Consider the following 27,292-nt stretch of genomic DNA (forward strand, 5'->3'; position numbering starts at 1 on the left):
ATGCGAGGCCTTGCTAATGTCAAGAGACACACTCGCCCAGGGCCACAAACACTCCTGCATGAGCCCTGCCACACCCCACTGTACTGTCTGCGTGCCTCCCTGCATCACTTTGTTTTTCTGTTTGTCCTGCATGTTTGTTTACATACATTCACAAAAGATGACAGAGCAAAACCGACATAGCGTACAAGAAAAAATACATGGCCTGGCTTTTAAAGGCTCCATGTTTCATTGTTTAAAGCTGACACTTTTACATAAAGGTTTTTGCATGTTGTTTCTGTTGAAAAATAAACACACTTTAAAACATTCTTAACTTAAGTGTATGTTATTTTAGCTAATTTAATTGTGAAGATTAATTGTGAATCTCCAACATCAGTGCTGTGTCCAATCGTCTCGTACAAGCGCAAAATACACTAATACACCACCCAAATGATCCACCACCCAAATAGTACCTGCCCTGAAAAACAGAGTGAGAGGGGGTTAACAAAGTATCAGAGAAACAGATGGACTACAGTCTGTAACTGTAGAACTACAAAGTGCACCAATATAGTAAGTGGAGCTGATAAAATGTACAGTGAGCGAATAAACAAGAAGGTAGTTTTATTATTATCATTTAGTTATGACTACCTGCTTGTTTCTATGCCCATTGTCTGTTTTATCAGCACTGCTGTGTCTGATCCACTCAGACCAGTGCAACACACACTAACACACCACCTTCAGATCACTGTTACTGCAGTGCTGAGAATGATCCACCACCCAAAGTACCTGTTCTATGAGGGTCCATAGGGGTCCTGACTGAAGAACAGGGTAAAAGGGGGCTAAAAATGTATGCAGAGAAACAGATGGACTACCGTCTGTAATTGTAGAACTACAAAGTGCACCTATATGGTAAGCGGAGCTGATAAAATGGACAGTAAGCGTAGAAACAAGGAGGTGCTCATAATGTTATGCCTGATCAATGTATATATGACGTACTGTCCAAAAGTCTTAGGCACTTAAGATCTTAAAATCAGAATATATTTATTACTCTCAATAATTTAATAATATCTTTTGCATTAGCATGGACATGGAAGTCATGTGGATGCAGGCTGAAGATGAGCAATTTCCAGTTTTCATTACTAGTGAGACCAGCAGTGGTTGTATATTTCAAGTCCTCCACCATTAAATCCTGCTCACTCTCATATTGCTATGTTATCTTGTTTGAAGGCAAATTGTAGTTTTCCACTTTGCGATTGCCTTTGTAAGTCTGTGAGTTGTTGCAGTATGCTGCAGGCGTCCTCCAATGCTAAGGTGTTGTTACTATTGATATCGCTGGCATCAGTGCTGTGCTTTGCTTGTAATTGATACTTCAACGTGCTTCACTGAAAAACAAATTCACAGAAGTAGCCAGAAATAACTTTTATTAGCAGATATTTTAAACTGCTGTTTTAAAGCTATATTTGAAAGAGAGGGCAGTAGTAGTGGAGACGTAGCAACAGAATACAGACATCTGGGCTTCAGTCTGGAATTGTGGATGTTTTGAAGGGTCAGTAGGAAAATATGTTTATATATCTGTGTAAATATACACTCACACACATTTATCGATTTATCAATATCTGTTACATGTCTAATAATATGGTTATATATTGCTATACATGAGCCATTTATGTTTGGTCTTGATCACTGCATTGTGAATGTGTTTATTAAAGCAGCAAGCTCTTGAAATGATTTTGTGTAGTGAAGGCCCTGTCGCAATGCTCCAGTGATGTTTTAGACGCTGCTTTTCCTCAAATTATGTTTCCGCAAGCATGTTAAATCCTCTCTAGACGTGTGTTTGGTCTGCGGAGCCGTTGGTCATTACTGGCAGGCTTTAATTAAAGAGACAGTGGAGATCAGCGGTGTATGTGAGTGATGGGGGAGGGTAGGCTGGAAGGCTGTGAATGAGTGATGTTCAGAGAGTGATGGCTCTCTGCCCATGATGGCTCAGCCTCATTAAATCCAAACTGCCATACACTCTTAAATGTAAAGGTGCCAGAAAGTGTTCTTTGATGCAATACTATAGAAGAAGCACATTTGGTTCCTTAAAAGAACCTTTCAGTGGATGCTGCTATAAAGACGCGAGTGTGAGGATTCTGCCTATTCTATATCTTTCTGTAATTTGCTTCTATACTCCCTGTCCTAAGCACTAATGACATCTTCTTCCCATTCAGCAGTAGCTGTATAATGCACATTACATGCCTATTATGCTGTTGCCCTGCCTCGTTTTAATAACAGCCATTTGTAAGACAGAACACAAAAGCTGACAGCACAGTGTCACGGAACAGAAGCGCATGCTATCGCCAGACATGTTGTTTACGATGCTTTTTTCCTTTCACAGGTTATCTTTACTTTGGCTATAGAGAAAACATCTGTCAGAAACTTGTGTTTTAATATAGAATAATTGCTCTATGTAATTGGACTTGCCTCAGCTGGCAATCATTTCTAGTCTTTTTAGCTGGAGAGTCACTTGACCTCCATCTTACCACTTCATTTTATGAAAATTTTGTTGTTTAGTAATCAGCATTCTCACAAAGTTCTGCTCGTAGCTTTTTTGATTCTCATTAGATTGCCCTGTATTTCTCAAGTTGTTTCAAGCTGCTTTCCAATGTTACACATGACACCACAATAGAAGCAGAGTGTGCCGCTTTTGAGGTCCACTTCCAATGTTTCTGTGATTTTATGTACCAAAAACATTAAAAAAACAATTTAAAAAGCTAACTCTTTATTGTGTTTTTTATTGTATTGACTGGTTTTACTGAACAGCGCAGTGACTGGCACTATCATACGATGCCAACTTTGCCACAAGTCAGTTTGTGAAGTTTCTGTCCTGCTAAATCTGCCCCAGCCAACTGTAAGTGCTATTATTATGAAAGGGAAGTGATTAGGAGTGAAAACAGCTCGGCCATGAAGATGTAGACTACACCAACTCACAGAGTGCGGCCACTGAGTGCTAAAGCACTTAGCACATTAAAAGGGCCTATCCTCTGCTCCATCTCTCAGCACAGTGCTCCAGACTACATTTGGAATCAATATCAGCACAAGAATTGTGTATCATGTATCATGTAGCATTTTCATGAAATGGATTTCCATGGCTTAGCAGATGCACACAAGCCTAATATCACTATGTGCTGTGCCAAGAGTTGGAGTGATGTGATGTGATGCAATATCTGAGTTTGGTGGGTGCCAGTAGAACATTACCTACCAGAATGCATAGTGCCAACAGTAAAGTTTGTTGGAGGAGGGATAACGGTCTGTGGCTGTTTTACAGGATTTGGGAATGAACCATTAGTTACAGTGAAGGATATGTTAAGGCTACATGATACAAAGACATTTTAGAGAATTGCATGCTTCCATATTTGTGACAGTGGTTTGGGAAAGGCCCTTTTCCTGTTTCAGCCTGACTGTGTCTTTTTTGCACAATGCAAGGACAGTAAAGACAAGGTTTGTTGAGTTTGGAGTGAAGGAAATCCAGTGGCCTGCACAAAGCCCTGACCTCAACCCCGCTGAACACCTTTGGGATGAATTGGAATGTTGATTGTGAGCCACATCCAACATCAGTGCCTGACCTTGCAAATGTTCTTTTGACTGAATGGGCACAAATTCCCACAAACAAAATATTGTGGAAGGCATTTCCAGAAGAGTGGAGGCTGTTATAGCCTCAAAAGGGAACCAAATTCATGTTGATATCCTTAATTTTGGAATGGAATATCCAGCATGCTCATGTAGTGTGGTAGTCAGAGGTACACATACTTTTGACCATAGAGTGTTTGTAAATACATTAGTTTTCAAGCCATTACAAAAACTGTCCATTCAAAATGGGATGTTGCGGTTTAGTGTGTACCTAATGACTGCGTAGATTGGGGAGTAATAGTGTGTTTTGAGACTTTAGCAGTGTTTAATGTAGTGGTAGAATTTTTTTTGTTTTCAGAAAAGGAAGGAAAATTTTGTTTTCCGTGATATGGGCCCTTTAAAACAAGAAGGCTTGGGACACAGTGCCCCATGAGAAGAATTTGTATTGAGGAACACCTGGGTGGAAATCATAAGACTAGTTCATTTACTCTGTTCAGGCAAATCCAAAAGAATACTGATATTTTTTTTATTAGAGTTAATCAATTACACAGTTTTATTTGGCTTCTTACTGGTGAGTTGGTCATCATCAGTAACGATCAATAGACCAATAATCAATAGACTAAAAGACCAATTCCAATCTGAACAGCCAACTCAGACTATTAATGACTAAACATATCCACAGAGTATAAATCATCTACTTGTCACTTGAGTCTGCTTGAGGACACCCTTGAGAACGGTACCCTTGCTAGTTTGATATTAGCTAGCCACTTCAATTAATTCTCAGGCTCTGTTGACAAATATGTCATTGCATTAATCTTGTCTTCGTCCTGTTGTTTCCATGCTCTTGCTGTCACGTCCTGATCCCCACGCCTCTTATTTATTGGCATCTGTGCATCTCATCTTCATTTGAATGCTTGCCATGGTAGATTATGCACTCCGGTCTCAAGAATGATGAACAATAATTAAATTTGTGTGGACATGTTGATGTTTATGTCAGCCTTCCAGGGCTATTGGAAGGTGATTTGCTGTACCTTCTTCTTAGTCAGAGGCATGGCTGGATCTCATTGTAATGATGTAAGACGGCAGTGGTGGAGCCAAAGGACATCCTCACCTTCCTGTTAAAACAAGTTCCGGTGCTGTAACGGCCTGCATTCAAATTCATCAGCCTCTGCTTTGATACACCAGGGCCACTGTTGAATATTTTAGCAAAGGTGCTTCATTATTGAATCAGATCCGAGGTGGTGGTGGTGATAATTGAATTTCTGCATGGCGTTACACGCAGGCGTACTCAGGAATGACAGAGATATGGAGACAGATTTCAGCTCCTGCCGGGGTGATTTTTTGGTCTCGGTGCCCTTTCAGGTTTCGTCTCCTCCGCAGCGAGGAGCAAGGCTGCATTGTTTGCCCTCTATGTGGTCTTAATCCATCGTGAAATGGGCACAGTGACAGCTCCGGTGCACAGAGGATGAGATCTTTTAGAGGCAGAACCAAAAGCATTACGTTTAAATTCCATTCCTTTTACAGCACATACCTCTCTTTGGTGGAGGGTACTTTTTCCATCTTTTCCATCCTTTGCTCAGACAGGTCGATTTATTCACAGATCCTTTTGATCGTTCTGTGGTGCTGAGGTTTCGATTAAGGTGCTTTTGTAATTTGCATCTAAAAAGGGGCATCAACTTTGTATAGTTGCGATAAGAGGAGAAGGCTGTTTACCCTCGATAATGGCTCTTTTTAGCGTGACCTTGTGCTGCCTCTGACCCGATTCGCTCCAGAATGAAGCAGGTTTTAAAATTCAGGCCCAGCGTGGGGAGAAAAGGAGCCTGGAAGAAGCTAGCATCACTCTGTCACATGATTTTTGACGCTTACCATTGAGGAGCAGACATAGGCATTAGACAGACTTCAACAGTCCAGGGGTCTCTCACTCAGAGTCCAGCTTCTTTTCATTCCGAGTCCAACTACATCCCACTCTTAGTCCGACTGACTCTCACTCCTAGTCCTATTGCCACTCACTTGGATTTAAACTGCCTCTCCCTCTGAAAGCAACTTCTTACCACAACTCAAAGGCTATTTGCCTTTCTTTTGGAGAGCAGGTGCCTCTCAATTGGAGTCTGACACTGTCTCACTTGGAGTCATGCCGCCTCTTACTGAGAGTCTCTCTCGCATGTAGTCTGGCTGCCTTTAACTTCGAAATAACCAGCTTCTCACAATTAATCCAGCTGCCTCTCACTCCAAATCCAAATGCCTCTCCCCTGTGAGTCTAGCCGCCCCTCTCTCAGAGTCCAACTGCCTTTCATTTGTAATTTTGCTGCCTTTTACCTAGAGTCTAACTCTCTCTTACTTGTAATCAGGCTTCCTCTGATTCTGTCCTACCTACATCTCGCAAAGAATCCAGCTGCCTCTCACTCCAAGTCCAAATGCTTCTCCCTGTGAGTCTTGCTGCCCCTCTCTCAGAGGTTAACTGCGTTTCACTTGTAATCTTGCTGCCTCTTACCTGGAGTCCAATTCTCTTTCACTTGTAGTTAGGCGTTCTCTGACTCTGATCCTGTCCTACCCACTTCTCACAAAGAATCCAGCTGCCAATTCAAATGCCTCTGCATCTCAGTCCATCTGCCATTCATTTACAGTCCAAATGTCTCTTCCATTGAGTACAGCTGCCTCTAACTCCAAGTCCAAATGTTTCTCCCTATGAGTTTAGCTGCCACTCTCTTCCTCTGACTCTGTCCTACCCACTTCTTACTCTTCCTCTGAGTCCAGCTGCCATTCACTCGGAGTCCAAATCCCTCTCAATCTAAGTCCAAATGCCTCTCCCTCGAAGTCCAGCTCTCCGCTCTCCTCTTGCTACAAACCAGCTGCCTCTCAGGTTCAGCTGCTTTTCACTCTGAATCTAGCTGCCTCTCACTCCAAGTTAGATTGCTTCTTGCTTGAAGTATGGATGCATCTTACTTTGAGTTTTGCTACCTACTTGGAATCCATCTACCTTTCATCCCAAGTCCAGCTGCCTCTGACTTGGTACCTGGCTGCCATTCAATTTAGCCTGGCTGCCTCTTTTCACCAACAACTTGACATATGATGGCCCTCTCCAGGACCCTCTGCCATGAATTCTTCTTTTGGGACCACGACAAGTGCTTGGAGTATTTTACCATGTGTCATTTCAGATTATTGCAGGCAATCTGAGTCAAACAACTTGAGTCTAAATCAGAATGATCCGCCGACTTGCTTAACATTCTTCCAGACTCCTCGCTGCTATTTTGGTCTGAGGAGCCAAAAAAGAGAGTAGCAACAGAATACTAATGCTCCTGAATTTTCATCTGAATTCCAAAGTACATCTGAAAGAAGCAATTAAGGGGTCAAGCTAATGTTATGGTCATGGAGGAGACTGCTTCCCTAAGGCCACTCAGACTAATCCGATTTAAACGAAACAAAATATGTTTGTCTGTCTCTTTCTCTCCTGCTGAAGCCAGTTAATTTTGTTTTTAAACTGGTTTTATGTGACAAATGCATCCTGGGCTTAGATCTTTTAATCAGTCTCCCTTATTAAAATGAAGCTTGTGAGCTACTGCCCTTGCCATGCAAGGGTAGCCGACAACTCTCATGGACTTTTATTTTTGTCAGTCTCAATTTGAGCACTCAGCACCGTTTAATGACTCAGTAATCTGTGTCAACAACTTGCAGCCTATGGAGGGAAATTGCCAACTGAATTGCTCCACTTATGAGGGCTGTCAGTTGCTAGGCACAATAGGAGCCTGTATTACCCGCCTCCTGTCGCCATAGTAACAATGAAACGTAACGAGCTTAATATTGCTTATCCTATTTTAATTCAGTGATTGATAAAGTGTATCCGTGCCTGTTTTGGTCACTGATCCGTAGCTCTTTTTGACGCACTCTGCTAAGCATGCAGATGCTCGTGTTCATTTTTCGCCAAGTTTCTGCTCCATGGTACTGGAAGCAGAACTCATTTACTTTCAGAAGTCGCCTGTCTCCTGTGCACTTTGCTGCTGCTCTGCAAATTAAACCTGTGACTGTGCCGTTTTTGAGCGCTCGTGTAATTGAGACGTTTCGGTCTGCGAGTATTATTTTTCCTTTGGTAATGGCGCACTAGCGTTAGATGTCTGGAGAAATGGGTCAGTGCAGTGAGTCTTATTAATCACAGCCTGGGAGGCGGTATGAAGTACAGGCTGAGTGGGGAGGGACAGCACTGGTCAGAATGTCTCATGTGCTCTATTTACAAGTGTGTAGTTGCAGCTAATTGAACAGAAGAATGGGGACATTGGAATCAATGACCGAAAGTTCAGAGGTCACCCAGAGGCTTTGCAGGCATTGCAGCCTATGTCCAGTCAAACATTAGCTCGCCGGATAAAAGCTAAATGTAATTCTTTTGTGTTATTTGATGAGAGGTTAAAGACGGCCACATATGATTTAACTCCTTAAAATCCCTGGCTTATTAGATACAAAGGCTTATTATTCAGTAACTACAGGGACTTCAGTGCAAACTGGCCGAGCTGTTCTTAGGTTATAGAAGAGTGTAATAAAACTTCGGGCCTGCTGATAGGCCTGTTTAAGGGGTTAAAGCACACTAGTAGCTTGCATAGCTGTAATTTAGTCCTGTTAGACCCTGTTTAAAAATCCATAGTACATAGGACATGCAATCAAAAGCTAGAAATGCTAGCTATTCGCATTACTTTATGTACTTCTGCATTATTAAATCTTCAGTATCTTTGTTGATCACAGTTTTAAATAGACAAAATGGCGTTACGTACGTCATAATCATGCTGCAAGTTCGATGAGCTACTGTTTATCTTCTTTTACTGAACATCTCATTAGCAATACATTCAGAGCCTTTTTTTACATTAATCTACTACTTTAATACTTTTATTTGTGGCACTTTTTCAATTTAGAAGATGCATGTGGTGAGCTTTATTGTTGAATACACTGCAATAGTTTCTGGGCAAGTGTGCTCTTACATTTAGATTCGAATTTACATCACTTTGTAAATGCTTATCATTGATTTCATGAGGAAAAAAAATAGACTGAAATATAACCCCAGTGCATATGTTTGCATGTTCAAAACTATAATTTGCTAACTAAAAACTTTAAAACTTTGCTAGATCATGCTCTTTCCACTTCAAAATAAATGTGAAGACAGCATTGAGGAATCATGCTGTTAAAGAAAAAGAATAGATTAAAAGGCATACTTAGCTGCTTTTGTCCATTTATTTTGTTGAACTGTTATGCGTTTAGCTTCTAGCCATTCAAATATACTACTGACTGCCAGAAAAAGAACAATATTGGTCATTTCATTAGATAGTTTTTGCCTTTTTGTGTTTCCTCGGTTGGATTTGAGCTGGCTGGGACTATATTGTAAGATTCTAACATCAAGTTTCACTCTGACCAATCAGAATTAGGTCAGATTTTTCATCAGCAACTATATATTCACTCTTCGTTGAATGTTAGTTTGCCTTCAAAATCCCACAGGTTTAAAGTCCGACCTCTGCCTGAAAATAAAAGCTAAGGAAAAAGCCTGCAGGATTGTTTATGCTGCCGTAGCGGCTTAAATAATCCACTACTACAATTAGCAATTATTTCTCTTGAACTTCAATAATTATTTTATTTATTAATTCCTGGAAAAATCAATCTCTGTACTCATTACCGTACTTCTCTCTAAGACAATTATAAATCTGTACCAGCTGTACAAGAGAACACACAATAGTCTTTTCAGTGCTTTATTTTGAAAGATACATGCAGTTGCAGTAAAAATCATTTAAAATGTCTGACATGGTTCTTGCCTTTGATCAAGACACAGCCAGTTATGCTTGATTAAAAGTATGAGTGACTGATGCTGTTTGAAACCTGAGAAACTAGCCACCTAGAAAGATCCAAAAACAACTGCCTTGAAATAAAGTCTTTAGGAATAAAACTGTAAAGTGTACAGAGCCACTTCTGAATAAAAACAAGCCTGTACTGTTCAGGTTAGGTAGGGTTCTCTCTTTTTCAGCATGGCATCTTCATCCAACAGTTTCATAATAATGTGATTAGATCCTTCGGCAGAGTGTTTTTCAGGTTTACAGGGCCTCCCGCACTCGCGCTGTGCTCATCTTTACAGTCAATCAAGAGTAAATCGGCTGTCAGAGGCAGCACCAGCATGAGCAAACTACAAGCGCAGATAATCTATATAGAGGAAATGTACAATTTAAATGCACCATGTATAATTAACATTGTTCTGATAATCTATATAGAGGAAATGTACAATTTAAATGTGTCATGTATAATTAATATTGTTCTATTCGAGAGATCTGAATATCTCAAGGAACAAAATGTGATTACAGGAGTTTAAGCTGCAGTGAGTTATACTACTTTGTTAGAGGAAAAAACTACTTACTAATTACTAATTACTGACAAAACTGGTGGCTATAATAGTGTCAATCACTGTGCAGTCTGAAACACCCTGATTAGGCAATGTAAAGCAAAACTTTTTTGTTTTTATTCAAAAAAATTTTTTCTAATTAATTTTTAGTTGATAATGTCATCTTTAGGACCACTGATCTTTTAAGGTCATGCCCTGCAACTCAACTTCACTGTCTTAGTCCAAGCCATTTGTTTGTGGAAATAATTTTGTGTAGTCCAAGTTAATATTAAATATCTTTTGAATCAGCTTCTTTTGACAGTTGTGAGTGCATTAGGTAAGCCTGCTGAATGTCAATCAATTGCTGTTGGCTTACGAACACATACCCTGACGCACAGAGCGAGCCAGGGTTTGAGAATGGGGCTGGAAAATGGATCACAGGCTCGCTTGGGGGGAGAGCGTCAGCATGAATCTTCTGCGAGCTCCTGCTTCAGCTGCCATGTGATGCAAGAGCGCGCTGTTAATTCGCTGCTAGTGGAGCGTGCTGCATACATTCAGCCATATTCCGTACATTATGTTAAAGAATGAAGTCAGTGGAGAGGCAAACGGGCTAATGGGAAAATTCCTCTCCCTGTACTGCACATAAATCCTGAGCATTATTAGCCCTACCTCTGCATTATTCAGGCCCCTGATGAATTCTGCTCTGGAGTGCTTTCTAGAGCAGTGAGAAGATGCAATACTCGCTCCTTACAAAAACTTTTTATTTCTTTTGAAGTCAGAAGTGGCCTTTTTTAATCTTATTTCATGTTTCTAGTCACATTAAACATAATTCAGCATATCATATAATCATTTTAAAGTCATAAGTGTTGTTTTCCTCCTATTTTCAATCAAAATGTAGTTACCTTCCTGCCTCTTAAACATCTTCTGAGTTTCAATTTCATCACTGTGCTGTAGCATGTGGGGAAAAATAATATTCATAAAAAATAGCACGATTCCACCCCCACTACCCCAGCACCCCACCTCCCCCACCCCACTTCCCCCATGTCAGTGGGTTTTTTGTCATAACCTGCTGCAGTTTTGTATTATTTGACTCTGTCCACAGTGCAGCGGGACGTTTTGTAGCATTCTCAGGACAAATAAAATAATAAAAAGGCCTCCAGATACCACTGCAAAGGATACTAGGTCTCACCAAGTTGCAGTTATTCCAAGATGATAGGTCATTAATAAAAGTTAGCAAACTGCTTAAAAAGGAACACTTTTCAAAATGTTTGTGTATTTCAGTCAATGAGATGTAAATACAGTCATTTAGAGTGGTGTGATGTGAAGTGGTTTACTGTAGAGAAGCTTACAGACTCAGATTTTTGGGGGGAAGTTGTGGGCTGGAGGTTAGGGAACCAGCCTTGCATCCGGAAGGTTGAAAACTGAGGTACCCTTGAGCAAGGCACCTAACCCCCACTGCTCCCTGGGTGCTGTGGATAGGGCTGCTCACTGCCCCCAGTGTGAGTCTTTATGGTGTTAGATATGTCTTCACTCGTGCATGTGTGGGTGTTTCACTGCACAGATGGGTTAGATTGCGGAGATGAAATTTCCCCCTAATAAGGATCTCTTAAACTTAATCTTTTACAGTGGTGGAACCAGGGGGTCACCATGACTACAACACAAATATAGACATTTTGTTTACTATGCAAAACCACCAGTGAAGCTACACGAGTCTTCTGAGCTCTTATATGTAATGTTGAGAAAGGTAAAATAGTGGTAAATCTGGGGGGAAAAAGTTTTCTTTCGTACTATTTTGCCTTACAGCATCATACATGTATCTCTCCACTACTAGTGGAGAATTAAAAAAAAAAAGTATGTATACCAAATGTTTATTTCAGAATTGTCATAGAACAATGTCTTGGGCTCCAGGCAGTATATTCATAACCATTTCATGTAATAATTTTTTGTGGCATAGACATTAAACTCTTCAGACGTCTGGTTCCTGTCACCACCACTGTGAACACTTCTAACTTGGCTTCTCTAGAGCAGATCATTTCACATCAAACCACTCTGAATGACTGTGTTTACCTAACACCTGACTTATGGAGAAAAAAAAACCTGGAATCTCCTTTAATATCTGTTCTGTTCTGCCACTGACTTGCCATGTCAGTAAATATTCCATTATTTCCTATGGAAAAGGAGTTGTGGAGTGAGCCACTTGACAAACTTTTATTCTCCATGCCACAATAAATCTTCTATACCATTCTGGACATTAAAACATATACAAAATCAAAACATATACAAAAGTCATATTTTGTTGGGTGATAATGATCCTAAAGACAGGTATGTGGATGTTTAGTCTAAACAAAATTGTGATAAATTCAGTCTGCCTGTGTTTTCTCTCTCTGTTGAGCTGAATTAGTTGCATATGAAACTCTATTGCTGTGATGGCATTGCAGAAATCGAGTAGCCTCTCCCATCTGTGTAATTTCTAATAACCTGCAAATGGATCATAAGCAGTACAGACGTCCTGTAATTAAACTTTTACCCCACCTCCCTATGTATAAAGAATCCTGTTCAAATAATATTTACACTGCTTATGCTGAATCACTGCCACTGCGATTAGCTGTACATTTAACGTGTTGCTGGCCTCTCTCTCTTGGCGAAGACTCAAACGCAGCCTGTCATATCATGTTTGCGTTGGCAGCATGTAACAAAGACTTGACCTCGATGCTCCAGCCCTGAAGAACGAGAAAAGTGACTTTTGTTTTATCTGCGCAGTCTGAAAAGCTTTTTAGCAGCTAACTGAGAGCGGTGATGCGACCCTCACCTGGAAGGACAGATTTCTCTCTTTCAGTGCTGAGTGAAAAGCCTAATTGAAAGCGCAGATATGTTGGAGACCATGACATTTCACATCAGTGTTTTTAGTGCGTCGGTGCTTTGCATTTGCAGCAGTGCTGCTTTTGACTTATCGAGATCTTTTTTTTGTTCTATAGGTTACAGTGTGCTGCAGTTCTTTTCTCACATGTTTTCAGATGTATGTCTCAGAGGCTTAAGGCTCGAGTCCTTGTGGCGCTGTACAGAGCATGCATGGCATGTGGAGCAGCCATGAAAATTCATGAACGTAAACAGTTAGACAGTTAGATGCTCAGAGGCTGGTAGTGAAGCTGCACACTGCTTGCTGGTTAGTATGCTTTAATGCTTCAGTTGAAAATCACAGTGAAATTTCCCTAAAAAGAATGTCTGTGTATGGAAGCTTTGTGTGATTCAGATGGACCCTCTTCAGAAGACCAGTTTTCAGCTTCTGTGGAGGTACCCAGAGTGTTGGTGGTGATGGGGGACAGTTTTAGTGGTCTACCAGGTTTGGGGGGTTATTGGGTGTCCCATTTTCTCTGTGTACTTTAAAATTTCGAACTCCACTCTAATAAGAACATTTAGAAAGGCGGTTCTCAAACTCGTCCACAGGGATTTCCCAGACGGTCCATATTTTTGCTCAATCCCAACTCACAAAACACAGGGACAGAGCAAAAACGCCTAGAAACAATCTAGAATATCTAACAATGGAGGTAATGGGCTAATGCTACTCTCTTGAAAAAGATGGTGCTTTAAGGGTTCTTTAGTAAAAAAAAAAAAAACATTCTATATAGAACAGTAAACACTCAGAGAATCCTTTGCATGATTAAAGGACTCTTTGCACCATGAAATGGTTCTTTAGATTGATCGAAAATATGCATGAATGTGCTATAGAAAGTTCTATGTAGAACCTTTTTGAAAAAGGTTCTATGTTGCACCTAAAAGGATTGTTACAAGCTTGACAGAGTAGCAATAGAAGAACCTTTTTGGGTGCTACATGCTAGAACCCCTTTTAAAAATGGTTTTATTTAGAACCTTCTACAGCACATTAGGCTGCAGTTTTGTTCAAAGTCTTTGTTCATATGTTAATTATGTTATCCATCCTCCTCATTATGTTGGTAATAATTGTTTGCATAGGCAGTGCAGTTATTATAGAGTAGAATCTGAATATGTGGGGGTAGGCACTATGATTGTAGACTACATACTGTTAGTGGGTAATAGGCAGCATAGTTAGTATAGAGTGCTAGAGTGGGTAATAGGTAGGATAGAGTCCATACACTATGTGGACACCTGACCATCACACCTATATAAGCTGAGTGGAAATACACACACACACACACACACACACACACACACACACACCTTCTAAGCCACTTATCCTTCTGGGTTGCAGGGGAGGTGGTTACTAAACTAAGGGTATTAAAGTGAAGTTGCCCCCCCCACATATACTCTTCTGAGAAGGCTTTGTGCAGGCCACTGGAGTTCCTTCACACCAAATTTGTCAAATTATTTCTTTACGGACATCACTTTGTGCACAAAGACATGTTTGTGCAGGAAAAGTCCTTCCCCAAACTGGTGCTCTAACCATATAATTGTCTGAAATGTCTTTTTTTACTCTGTAGCATTAATATTTCCCCTCACTGGAACCAAGGGGATGAGCCCAAACCCTAAAGAACAGCCCCAGCCCATTATCCCACTTCCACCAAACTTTAGCGTTGGCATTATGCTTTCCTTTAGGTAGCATTTTCCTGACATCCACCAAATAGTGAAGGGCATTTTGTCACTCCAGTGAACGTTTCCACTGCTCCAGAGTCTTAGGCTTGTGTTCAACCTTTCCTGTGGAAACCGATTTCTAATCAGTACTTAGGAATTGTATCGGCATACTTTTGGCCATTTAGAATAGGTTAGTAGGCACTATGGTCATATGTATATACTGGAATTGAGCAATGGTCAGTATTAGTGTCAGTGCAGTAGTCAGTGCATACTGTTTGTGGTCAGTATGTAGTATGTTTCTATAGAGTGCATGCTGAGAGAAATGAGTAGACACTACCGGTGTGTACGCTGTGTGATGATCAAGCAGCAGGTTTTTTTCCATAACCCAAGGCCTTCTGTGCTGAACTAACAGGGCTTGTTCTTCATCTCTTCTCTTTGTACACTTGTAGCATATTTATCTCATACATTGTTCTCTGCTTATCAGACTAATTGTATTGTGCGTTAGATACAGCATTACAGCTACTGCATAGCCAAATGATTTATGCTTGTTTATGTGGTGTCTGTCAGAATTCACGGCTGATTTTGTTCAGAAATGAGTTACAGAATGAATGACTTTATTGGGCATTTTAGGCAAATGTAACCTTGTGATTTTAGCATAATGGGATGTTTTGTTTGATTGTTTCTTTGTCATTTTTAGGGCTGAATTGTAAATCCATGCACTTGTGGGTTGTGGCGTGTCAATCCGCTTCTTATGTCTTTTCTTTGGATAAGCCTCCTTTTTATCCTGGTTATTATGGTGTAGGCTATGTATTCTTAATAGCCTGCATTAATGCAAAGCATCTGTGGCTTGTGCTCTAAGCTTCTTTGGCAATCCCATAATTGACTTTTTACAAAATAGCGATTGACATCCCTCTCAGCCGATAACAGTTATCTCTGAATGTTCCCTCCTCTGTAAGCAAAGGAAGAACTTTGACAGAACTCCTCAGAATAAACCTGCAGTGAGAACGGTGCTGGCAGTAAATTGGTCAGAATAATTAGACTCAGAAATAATCTAAAGGTGTTGCTGAGGTACATATCCTATCCTTATCATGCTATCCTGATCAAGTGGAGGTGCTGCTGTGTTTATTTTATTCCTGAAGCTGAAAAGGTTTTGGATTAAACTCAGTGGAAGACCAGACTCACAGCTCAGTGTCAAACTAGAAACAGACAGAATTTGGCTCAATCTGATTTGCTAAAATTCTTGTTAATATGATGTCTAACCTCTAATAATGTTACAGGAAAATGTCAAGATTAGTTATTATAATCGTTTGCTTTTCATATCCGAGCTGCTGAAAGCTTGATAAATCAGACAGATTGAACAGGACATTACAGCACTTATATTCATTGTGTGTAAAGAGAAATATTAATTCACTTGTACACAGGCCACTCTTTGTATTCATTAAAGTTTTCTGGAAGATCTTGTGTAGAATATGACAAGTCCTCTTCCTCCATCTAACATTGCTCCCACTCGCTCCAGTGTTAGCTTCAGCACTAATGTGAAGGAGCAACTGTGTGCAAGTTGTTTAGTCTGTTAGTACTACTAGTCAAGCTCTACAGATGCTACCGGATAGCCTAAACTAAAAGTTTGATGGACAAAGCAAAAGTAACTATGTGAGGCCTTTTTCAGGATTTTGCAAACAATCCACTAAATGACTTTTATTATTATGATTATTATTATTGTTATTATTATTAATCATTATTATTATTGTTGTTCATATATATATATATATATATATATATATATATATATATATATATATATATATATATATATATATATAGTTAGTTGGGTAGTTATTATTGTTTATACATATATTATTAATGTTTTACACAATCCTGATTTCTTCTATGTTAACTAGAGCGTTTTGGTTGGTTGGTTGTTTCAGGCTCTTCTAACTTTAAGCTATATATACACTCCATCAGTGCTTTTATTTTTAGGAAGTGAGTATTTTTAAGGTGTAAAAGCTCTTTGCAGTTTTATGACTGTGCTGCGGGGAAGGGTGGTCCCAGCACAGGGTTGGGGGGTCACTGTATCACAAAAGAACACAGGACAAAGACCACACACACAAATACACTCTCACACATACAGCAGGCAAGGGGGCAGGGGCAACTCCCACCGCACTCAGCCTGCTTCCTCTGCATACAGGAGAGAGGGAGAGAGAGAGAGAGAGAGAGTCTGATAGAGGAAGCAAGGGAGCAGTGGCCCACTTAAAGGAGAAGTGTGGATTGCAACTAGGGCACTCTCTCTCTCTCTCTCTCTCTCTCTCACTCTCTCGCTCGCTCTCAATCTGTACCTATGTACTTGTCTATCTATCTATCTATCTATCTATCTATCTATCTATCTATCTATCTATCTATCTATCTATCTATCTATCTTCCTCTTTTCCTATGCTCTCTCTTCCTTCTTTCTCCATCTCTTTTCTTTCCTCTCTCCCCTCTGTTCCCTTCCTGGTTCTCTCTTTTCTTTCTCTCCCCTTATTCTCTCTCTGTCTTTCTCCCCCTCTTCTCTCTCACTTTCTTTTGCTTCTCTCTCTCTTCGTCCCCCCTCCCCTTCTGTCTCTGAGTGGGGGCTTGAATAAGGAGGCTGGACCGAGCGAGGGGGGAGAAGAAGGAGGGGTATGCGTGTGTATGTGTGTGTGTGCGTGAGCACAGCGAGCAGTCTGCATGCGTTCTCTGCTCCCTACGGCTCGGAGCCGCAGCCAAACGGAGCTTGATTTCTCCTCCCCATCGTCACTACCTTCCTCTTCCTCAGCTCTGGGCGGGATCGTTTCTCAGGGATCTGGACGGAATGCCTGGTGAGTGTTGCCTCTGAATGGGTTAGTACATTGTATGGAATAGCATCTCTGTCACCATAGCAGTGTTGCTAGGAATGGCATGCTTTTGTTTCTGTATGTTTCTGTTTGGTGGCTGAAGGTTGCCTTTCGAAGCGGCTTGTGAACAATAGGGAGCTATTGCTAGCAGTGCAGGCAGCAGCTGACGGGCGGTGAATGGGTGAATGAATTAGGGCTATTAACTCCCCTCAGCATCCCCTGCGCTGTCCTTTGTGTGTTAGCAGAGGTGGAACCCCATGCTGGGACACTGATGCGGACCATGTCACACGGCCAGGCTCGTTGTAATATCACTGCGCTGTGTAGCTGCTTAATTAGATGAGGAAATGTGTTGAATTGTGGCTTGAGCTTTACTTCATGAGGTGCTTTATCTCCTCTCCTCCATAAATGGGTGGTGGCACGTGCTGTTGGGAGCATCTCTGAATGTGAAAGTGCCAGAACAGATTCACAATGTGCAGCAAGGTAGTGTATGTCGACGGGCGTAAATTGTTGCTGCTGCTGCTGCTGTTGCTACTGTATGTGTGGACGTGTGGCTGTGAGCGGCAGAAGCAGCTTATTGTAAATATTAGCTGGAGAGCTTTGTAGAGCTCCAGGCTGGAACACTATGTGGGGATAAAGACTCTGGCATCGGCGCTTGTTTTCTGCTCCCATTCATAGCGTACATTTTTAGGCGTCATTGGGAATATTTTGGTGCAATTAAAATGAAATGTGTGATTTTAATGCTTTGACTGTTTCTCTATTGATTTGTAATGCAGAGCAACATCTGCACATGACATCACCTGAATGGCTCTCTCTTACATTATTGTGGACACTATAATAATATACATTAAAATATCATAGCCCATGTACAACAGCATGACTTTTTACAAGAATAGATGGGTTTAGCATCAAAATAGTTCTATTTGTCATTTGGCAATGTTGTCATTTAAGTTAGCATCAGTGGAATACATGTATTTTATTGCTTTTGTATTCAAATAACATTGGAGAGACTATAAAGAACATATGGCTATGCGATACATTTTTTGTACAATAAAAGTTTATTAGCAATTTAAAAGAGCTAGATAGGTAGACAGACAGACAGGCAGTTAATCACTCCAGGTGCCGGTTATTTGTTATATTCGATCACAGTTAGGGGCAAAATACTTGGCTACTTTGTTCTCGCAGATCTCCACAACTGAGCCCAAATAGAGTATTTTTTCCCTAGCAATTCTATTGGTTCTTTTTACTGAAGGGCGTGACTTTATCCGTAAACAAACATCTTGAGCGTTACAAACTTTCCCATTCATTTTCCAACCAGTGAGCTGTATCCTCCTTTATAAGGTTTCTGCTATGAGCCACTATCTGCCACTGAACCGGTTAGCCCTAGTGTTAGTTCTTGCTCATTTGCTAATTGGAAACACAGTGATAAAAAGATTCTGCTTGACTCTCATTAAAAAGGTGTTTTTTATGCAAAGTTTTCACTTATGTTACTGAATTATTTAACATGCTAGCATGACTGAACAGTTTAACATGTTTGCGTTATTATACGGTAACATCAGACCCCTTTGCAAAGAAAATGTTCATTTATTTGTTAACTGTTACATATACTCAGATATCGGAATGTGAATGCGCATCCTAGCAGATGAAATGTACTGAACGCCAGGATGAGGCTTTGAACACAATTTCACACACATGAAATATGCAAGTGATGGTCAGTGTATTGTATACATGAAGCATATAGGGCTGTGAGCATGTGTTATTAGCAGTTTTAAATACAGTTTTCTGCATAAATTTGGGAATACATCCTCTACAAAGAACATGCTTTAATGCACATTTTAATGCACAATTGCTGTTTATTTGCCAAATGTAAGATTGGGGAAAAAATAAAATGTAAAAGTTGCCCTGTGCAAAAGTTATGGCACATTGGATATTTTATTATGTTAAACTTAGCAAATAAATAGATATTGCAAAATAAAATGTGCAAAAAATGGCATATATAAGTTTGTCCCCTGTAGCGGGGAACTTATTTTCACAGAACATGTCATTTGTCCAGAACTGTCTGGACTTTTACATGTGACTGTATATGGCGAAAAGTACTTTCTTAAAGACTGAGGCAAAATTTGGCTACATCAAAAAACAGTGGACATCATGTGCGTGTAATAAATAGACACATAATTATACATACTGCACATGCTACATATAAATCATGGCTAGTGTGTGGTTATTGTTGATAGCCCCAGGGTGCAGGCATAGGTTAGCTGGGCAGAATGCCTGGCTGGCCATCATGGCCTTCCCTCTGGTAGCAGGTGGATTAAATTGAGCAGAAAGAAGCCCTGGTGAGGAAGACTCAGGCCCTTTCTCTTCGTTAGTGCCTGCAGTGGCTCTTGTTGATCATGGCCTCTTGCAGATTGACTGTGCCATTTATGTGGACTCTGTCCAGTGTGCTACGTTGAGTCACTCCAGTCCAGCTGCTCAAGGAGCCACAATCACAAGTGTTGAGGGCAGAATTTGAGCTCATAAACAAACCTGCTGGATCCTGTTCACTCCAGAAAGCTCCGTCGGAGTGAAGTCTCGCTTTCTTTTAGCAGTTAAACACTCGCCAAGGTTAGCAGAGATATGTCAGTGCATTTTAATGGCCTCCCTATAGGCAGTCTTTTCAGAGCTGTTCTTTCTTCGCGTCTCCTCTCTTTGCTTTTTTTTTATATCAGTACTTGAGTGGCTATGTATTACAGAGTGCTTTTTTGATCGAGGGAGGAAAAGGCTGTTACAGCCAAGTAGAAATTAGCTGAGCACTGTACTGTGAGGCCTTTAGCACATTACAGAATGAGTTGGTTTTGGCTGGTTATTAGAAGGAAGTTCATGTCATTTTTATTGGTTATATTTTCCAGCTTGTGATGGTAATTCTTGACCTTTGACGGTCCATTCCAGTCTTAGTTGACTGATTGCAGAATGAATAATGGAAATGTTAAGAGTTGAGTAACAGCGTTTTTTCGAGCGTTTTCTTCTTAAATGCTGCATCGTGTATGGAATAAGCGTTCAGAGCAACATTAGCTCTGACCCTATCCTCACCCCATCTCTGATGCTTTAAAAACGCATGTCTTTCTACCAGAGCATTACCAAAATAAGCTGCTTTTGAAAAGGAGGCTTGTACGTTTTAAGACTGACCCTGTCAGTAGCCATGGGATTACGTAAGAAGCTGTCTATGAACTTGAGGAACACAGAAGTGCTGAAATGCTGCAATAAGCTCAGTCTCGTGGGCTACTGAATAACCACGTCTTTATTAGAGAGCTGTTTACTTCACTGGAGTGAGAAAATTTTCATTCTGGCAGTTTTAATTTAACCATTGGCTCAGTCGTACGTGCAAGTTTAGATAATCTATATACTGTAGATAATCTAAGTAAAAATAAGTTAACACATCATTTAAATATGCAAAAGTGAATTATATCGTTATTTGTGTACAGTTCACAGCTATGTTTGCTAGTCATAAACTGGCTAATTGTTATACCATTTTAATAGACGACTGCATGTGATACACCACCATAAACCACTATAGCAAGTTTATGTTTATTTAAGCATGTGATTTTAGGGATACATCATCATTTCAGCCACCAGAACATTTCTGCTGAAAAATGGTCAAAAGTAGGCCAACTATAAAAGATTATGCAAATCAACACAAACAAATTCAAACAGTTTGAGCTACAGCAGATCAGCAGTGAAAATGTCGGCTTTGTGGGACCGGTTTGACGAGGGGCATTAGACAAGCGATTTGTAATCTTTTCTTCATGTTAAATATCGAGAGAGGGTATGATGGTCAAGAACATCTCAACTACAGGTTTGATCCCACTTATAAACATGCAGAATACACAAAACAACAGAAGCAGAAAGGAAAATCCTTGCAAGCACACTGACACTTTCTGTAGTCTCAGCTTTTGAAATGGCAAGAAAACACAAACAACAGCCAAAGTGCAAAGTATAACTAAAAAATAGTGGAATTTTTTAGCCTTGAATGAACAACCATTCACTGTTGTGAAGTAACACAGGCCAATATACTGTAACAATTTTATTAGGTGTTTTTTATGTACACTGTTTTTATTTATTGTCAGCTCGGTTTAGCCCCACTGAAAGCAGATTTAAGAAATAGTAATGTCTTTTCTTAATTACCCAATAATTTTTTACATTTACTGTGTAAATTCAAAAGCATATCTTAATTGCCAAATTGCATTAAAAAACTCTTTTTGTTTTTTTAGCTTGGGGTAAATTTCTGTTTCAGTTTTGGCCAGAATTTTTCATTTTGGTGATCTTGGCATGCAGCATGCCATGATGTGTGGTGGAATTAATCTTTCATTATTTGTTAGCTACATTAGCCTTTTAGCTCAAGCGCAAAACTTAAGAAGCCAACTTCAGTCACCAAGAATGTCTTAGTTGATAGATGCATTTATAGAAAGGGAAAATTGAACAAATAAGTTTTTTATCAATGGTTGTATTTACACATTTGTGCTATCTCTGATTTTTGCTAGGTTCAGCTCATACTTTGATTAGCCAGACTTAGTGCTTTATCACTCGAGTGCTTGGCCCCCTTCTTGCTCCAGTTTTGAATGGTGCTTCTCTTTAAGACGTGCCTGCATTGCTGGTTTCCTGACACGCAGGCTTGCTTGGCAGTCATTTCCTATTTGGAGCAGAGATCTCAGGGGAGGCCCACTTCCTGCTGGCAAGTGTGGGAACTGTGTTGGAGGCGGAGCGGACTGCGCAGTGGCCTGTCAGACTGGGACCTGGGACATATACTCGGAGCAAAGAGCGGCCGGCAGAGTCCAACACGGGTTTAATTACACACCCACCAGCTCCACTTTCCAATGCTACTTCGTATCGTGTACAACCTCCATATTGTGCTGTTTTTTTTTTTTTTAGAAAAATAGAAATGTTACTTAGCTCTTTTGCTCATATACTGGCAGAGCTTTGCCTCTGATGAGTGATCTAGAATGGTAGGTATAAATATGCACTTTAACAATGTTTGATGTGACATAGCTTCTTTGTTGTTGTGATCATGTTTTTAGTTCTGCACTGTTAACATGACCCCATGGGGCACAGTTAAAGCAAATTCACTTGATTTTCTCTGAACCTCTGCAGCAGAAATAGGAATCTGACATCGAAATGACCTGCGTGTGTTTTACTCTGAAATAGAATGCTGTGTTTTTAAATAGAAATGCTTGGAAATGCGTGATGGGTGTGTTCAAGGCACAACGAATTGTTCCCTTGGGTGCTTTGAGGCAGCCCAGCACTCACTGCCCTAAAAGCACCAGCCAGAGGACCATGCAGTGTTTGAGCTCAACCTTCTAGCACCAGCGTCTTAGAGCAGAGAAGCAGGAGAAAAGCTGATAATTGTGCGCACTTTTTTGAACTGATCCTTCATTGTTGGCTTTGTGGGTCAGTAGGATCATGCTTCATCGCTACGCTAAGCAGTAAGTACTGGAAATTTGCACTGTGCTAGTTCTGGTAGAATGTGTGGGCCAAGTTAAGTTTAACAGGCCGTCTGTGATTCTGGCTGTTTTGATGTTGAATGTGTGACTGTGGTTTCAGATTAGTTTATTATATTTCTAGCTTTTTTTCTTGTTTTTGTGATTTATTTCTTTTAATTCACAGCAAGGCCTTATTATCAGTCATTTTTTAACACAAATGCAACCATGTGCATAAGTTGATAGTTATGTAGTTGGCTTATTTTGCAGGGAGTTCTCATAGATATACTGTAACTAATTTTACAATAGCCTTAAAAAGATTTTTCCACCAGTTTTGGATGCTGTCCTTCAGTTGAACTATGCTTTCTTTTTTAGTAATATTGCTGATATACATTTCAGTTGAATAGTGTAACATTTCCAAAAGTGGAAGCAAACTGGATTCAACAATTTCTGAAAGTGTTCAGTTGCTGCTTTTTATTGGCAGCTGTACACAATATTATTAATTAGATTAAGAGACCCTTATCAGTCCCACAAAGGGGAAATTTCACCTCCACAATCTAACCCATCCGTGCAGTGAATCACCACATACACACTAGTGAAGACACACACTAGGTCCAGTGAAAACACTTGCCCGGAGCGATGGGCAGCCCTATCCGCAGTGCAGTTGGGGTTAGTTGCTTTGCTCAAGTCACGTTCTGTCAGCTCTGGGGATCGAACTGGCAACCGTACGGTCGCAAGACTGGTATGTCTTCACAGTTGTTTTCCCTTTTCTCCAATTATTACTCGCTAGCAGCCCAACGCAGAGACACAGCATTTCACACAAAGAGCCCAACAATTATCTAGTTAAATTTATAACAGAGTTACATTTTTTATTAATTAAAAATATCTGGGCCAGTTTCCATTCTGCTGGTGGAACGGTTACAAGGAGGCCTGCAGAAAGAGGCTCCAGCAGGCTCAGGAATTGCAAAAACTACTGTGAAATTGCAGAGCCGGGCAGGACCATTTTTGTTTAAAATAGGCTATGATGGCCTGATTTATTTCTTTTTTATTATTATTTATTCTTACATATACCAAGTATGCATGGAAATGTGCTCTCTGTTATGCATTTTTTTGCATTGAAATAATTTGTGTTTTGCATTTTGCACTAACCTAACTGTCCTCATGTAATGTGTCTTTTAATTAATTGATGTTAAGATTCCTGCTGTTTTTTTTCTTTTCTTTTCTTGTTTTTCTTTAGTTTCTTTGTTCTCAGAGAGCCTTAATAAACACTACACTGTACATCCAAGCCTGCTATGGCCATAGGCGTGTCTAAATCACAGTCAAACTGACATCTCCCTCTGAATCATGGCCCATACGGCAGTGCTTTTCTAGACAAATGTCTCTGAGGTGCAGCGGCTGGCTGTTAGTGACCTTTGCAGAAGGAGAGGGTCATATGTTATCTAGGTTTGTCCTGGCCTTGACGTGTCGTACTCTCAGCTGATGAAGGGTGTTGTAGTCAGTACATTGTGCTGCAGGATAGAGCTAGGCCTGCACAGGGTTCTAGTGTTAGTTGTTATTGTGATCTTGGCCTTTGCAATACTGATATTGAAGGCAGCAATGTGTAAATTAGCCAATTGCAGAATATGTTTATATTGTGTGCTGTGGGTATTTTCATGATTCTACCTGGTAGCTAGGTCTCCCAATTTCACACGATGGTGCCACTCTGGGAAGGTACAGGCTAGTGAATGTTCCTTCAAGTCATGTGGGACCAGCCACTGCATCAACATGCTTGGAGGGGAACACTAACTGCCACTTCTAACAGATGTTTGCGTTGGCTGGTGTCACACTGAGTGATGGGGTAAGGGTGGGTTATGCCCACTGTGAGAGCAAGAACAGCTATGCTCTTCTGGACTGTTAAATGAAACACAGAATAACAACATTAACGCTAAACATCTAAATGTTAATATATTGCATAGCATATCACAATATTGCTGCTGTTGGAAGAAAACCTCTTATCATTTTTGTTCTTTCCAGTTTTGGACATAGTTTGAAAATGCATTACATTGTGTGTAACTTTCATGATGAATGGACCAAAAGAAACAGACCAAAATTACTTGGAAACAAGTCTGGTTCCACTGACTTGCATTAAAAGTAAAGTATGTTTTTTTCCCTTTTCCTGTAGTTACCATTTTGGAGATACGAAGTTTTCTTCCAACAACAGTGGTGTGTTGTATATGATATGTATGCTATTTTGTCTGTTATATGCAGCCCCAGTAAAAAGGATTTGGCTTTTGGTTTCTGAGGTATAGCTCTGCCTTCTGCACATACAAACAGAACTGTGATGATGGAAGGATTCTTTCTTTCAGATCAGCACAGATTTACAGAAATCAGGTGTACAGATAATCGTTGTCTGGCTGTATTACAGTGGCGTACATTTCCTCAGAGTCAGCATGTATTCCTGCTCTCCTGTAAAGACAGATGAGCATCTAGGCTTATGTTCGATTTCCCAAGTGCCCTGACAGGATCACTGGCAAAAGGCTGGATTTTTAATATCAGCTGACTGTCTGTCATGAGTTGTTTATCAATCACTCAGATCCGCCAGGAAACATGGCGATATCACTCAGCGTTGCGTATGAAAGGGCTTAAAGGGCACATATCCTGAGCTTTTGTTACATTAAATTTTTTTGCCTGATGTCCACTTAATGCTGTCTGTTTTGCATCATCATCCAACAGTTTTTGTTACTGTATCTTTAAGACTGATATGTGTAAACGAGTTATGTTCTGATTGGCTGCCTTTTACTGTGCTTCATTCAAAAAGCAGTACAGGCTAAGACACTCCTTAGGATGAGTATATACTTACGTTTGCTTACATTTATTTGCGGAGTTGACACACGTGCATTCCTGTGCAAAATTCAGAGACCACCCTTCATACTTCAGTACTTATTGTGTCTTTATTTCTTTTTTTGTTACTTCTGAAGCTTTTATTCTTTTCAGGTAACTTGCTTTCAGGTTTTTTTTATTTTTAAATCTGCAGTGGTACTTTTCCACCCCCTCCAAAGTTCAGTCTTAGAAGTTGGTTGAATTTTGCTTCACTTGATCCACATATTCCAATTATAGTGTTAATTTTATGTTTCCTACTATTTTTTTCTGAGACAGAAATAAACAAAAGGTTTTGTATTGTAAACTATGTGGACAAGTGGATATATATATATATATATATATATATATATAAAGAAAAAAGAGAAATCAGTTTTCTGTTGAATGGGGGGGGGCTTGCCTGAAGATATTTTTTTTGTATTATATTAGTGCAATTTGAGGATTGTGGAGCATGTGAGCTTTCCACAGCCATCCAGACAGTTCTGAGGTACTTGAAGTCCACTGTATTAGATCGTTTCACTCAAGGACAAGCAGTTGAATAGCCCTGCTTTAGCTTCAGCGAAGCCAAGTCTCCACGTTATAAAAGATTTTTTTTCTTGGGACAGTTTTGACCTGGAGCAAAATTTCATAATCCATAATTTGATCTGCTAAGATTAATTTCAGTTCAGTGGCATTGCCTCGGCTATTTAAAGCTTTGAGGCAGTTTAATTTTCATTGCCTGCTATCACATCTCCATATCTCAAGGCTTGTGGGGGAATTCAAATCTATTCTGTTGTAGTAGTTTTTTCCGCCTTGTTTCCAGGTTGGGTTGAGTGCTAATTGGGGAGATGAGCTCACAGCTGTACTGAGGTCAGCACTGTCTCTTACCTGAGGGTAATACCAGGGCCTTTTTCCCTCAGGCCGGAAGTCAGCCATCTTTAATTCATGACTTGGGGTAAGGAGTGACTCTAAATGAGCCGGCCTCTCAGCAGCTGCTCAACTGCCATGGCATACTCTGCGCTTTGATTGCACCAAGACTGCACAATACATCATATGTTAGTCTGTATCGCTAATGCTGGAGTGAGTAGTTGGGAAAGTTAGATTTTCTCGTGGGCTCAGTTTTCACTGAGATTCTGACATTCACCAGTAATTTCTTATTTGGAATTTTTTCGTAGATAAAAACCTACACACACTCAGGAGTACAAAGGGAAAGCGAACAGTTCTGCGGTTTCTGAACACATTGTAAATCTGACATGGGGCTTTTCTTAGGACCTTTCTCAAGAACAAATTTAAAAAACACTTGGGAATATATTGGTGAATGAGGCCCATTGTGCTTTCTGTGGCCATCGCTCTTTGTCTCCCAACACTTAAAAACACAAAAACTTAACACGTGTCACATCTAAGTGTTGCTTTCCCCAGTCTCATAGGCAATGGTCATTGGATTGTTTTTATCAGCTTTTTTATTTGTCTATTGTAAAGCCAGTTTTGGCTTTATTATTGCTGCTTTTGGGACAAAACCTTGTATCTTATTTTTTGTCGTTTTTGAGTTTTTGACTTAATTTGAAAATGCTTTAAAAGCATTTTACATTGTGTGTAAATGTCATATCGAACGGACCAAAAGAAACAGTTCAAAATGACTTGGAAAAAATTCTGGTTCCATTGACTTACATTAAAGTTAAAGAAGGTTTTTC

General features: G+C 40.2%; 1 protein-coding gene across 8 annotated transcripts in view; it reads left to right on the plus strand.

Moving 5' to 3' along the window:
• dab2ipa (DAB2 interacting protein a) overlaps nt 1–27,292 on the plus strand; it is a 193,684-nt gene that overhangs the window by 109,517 nt on the left and 56,875 nt on the right. Inside the window, exon 1 of one of the 8 annotated variants that reach the window (XM_017716102.2) lies at nt 17,035–17,304. The exons of 5 other annotated variants lie outside the window; for them this stretch is intronic. Coding sequence is in view for 1 of the 3 variants with exons in the window: in XM_017716100.2 (XP_017571589.1) it covers nt 22,750–22,772 (23 nt within the window). In the remaining 2 variants the exon portion in view is untranslated. Of the gene's footprint in view, nt 1–17,034; nt 17,305–22,081; nt 22,296–22,733; nt 22,773–27,292 lie in introns of those variants that run through there. 2 more of the 8 variants (XM_017716103.2, XM_017716100.2) reach the window with 2 other exon arrangements.

Source organism: Pygocentrus nattereri, chromosome 28 (assembly GCF_015220715.1).
Source record: "Pygocentrus nattereri isolate fPygNat1 chromosome 28, fPygNat1.pri, whole genome shotgun sequence".
Lineage (NCBI taxonomy): Eukaryota > Metazoa > Chordata > Actinopteri > Characiformes > Serrasalmidae > Pygocentrus > Pygocentrus nattereri.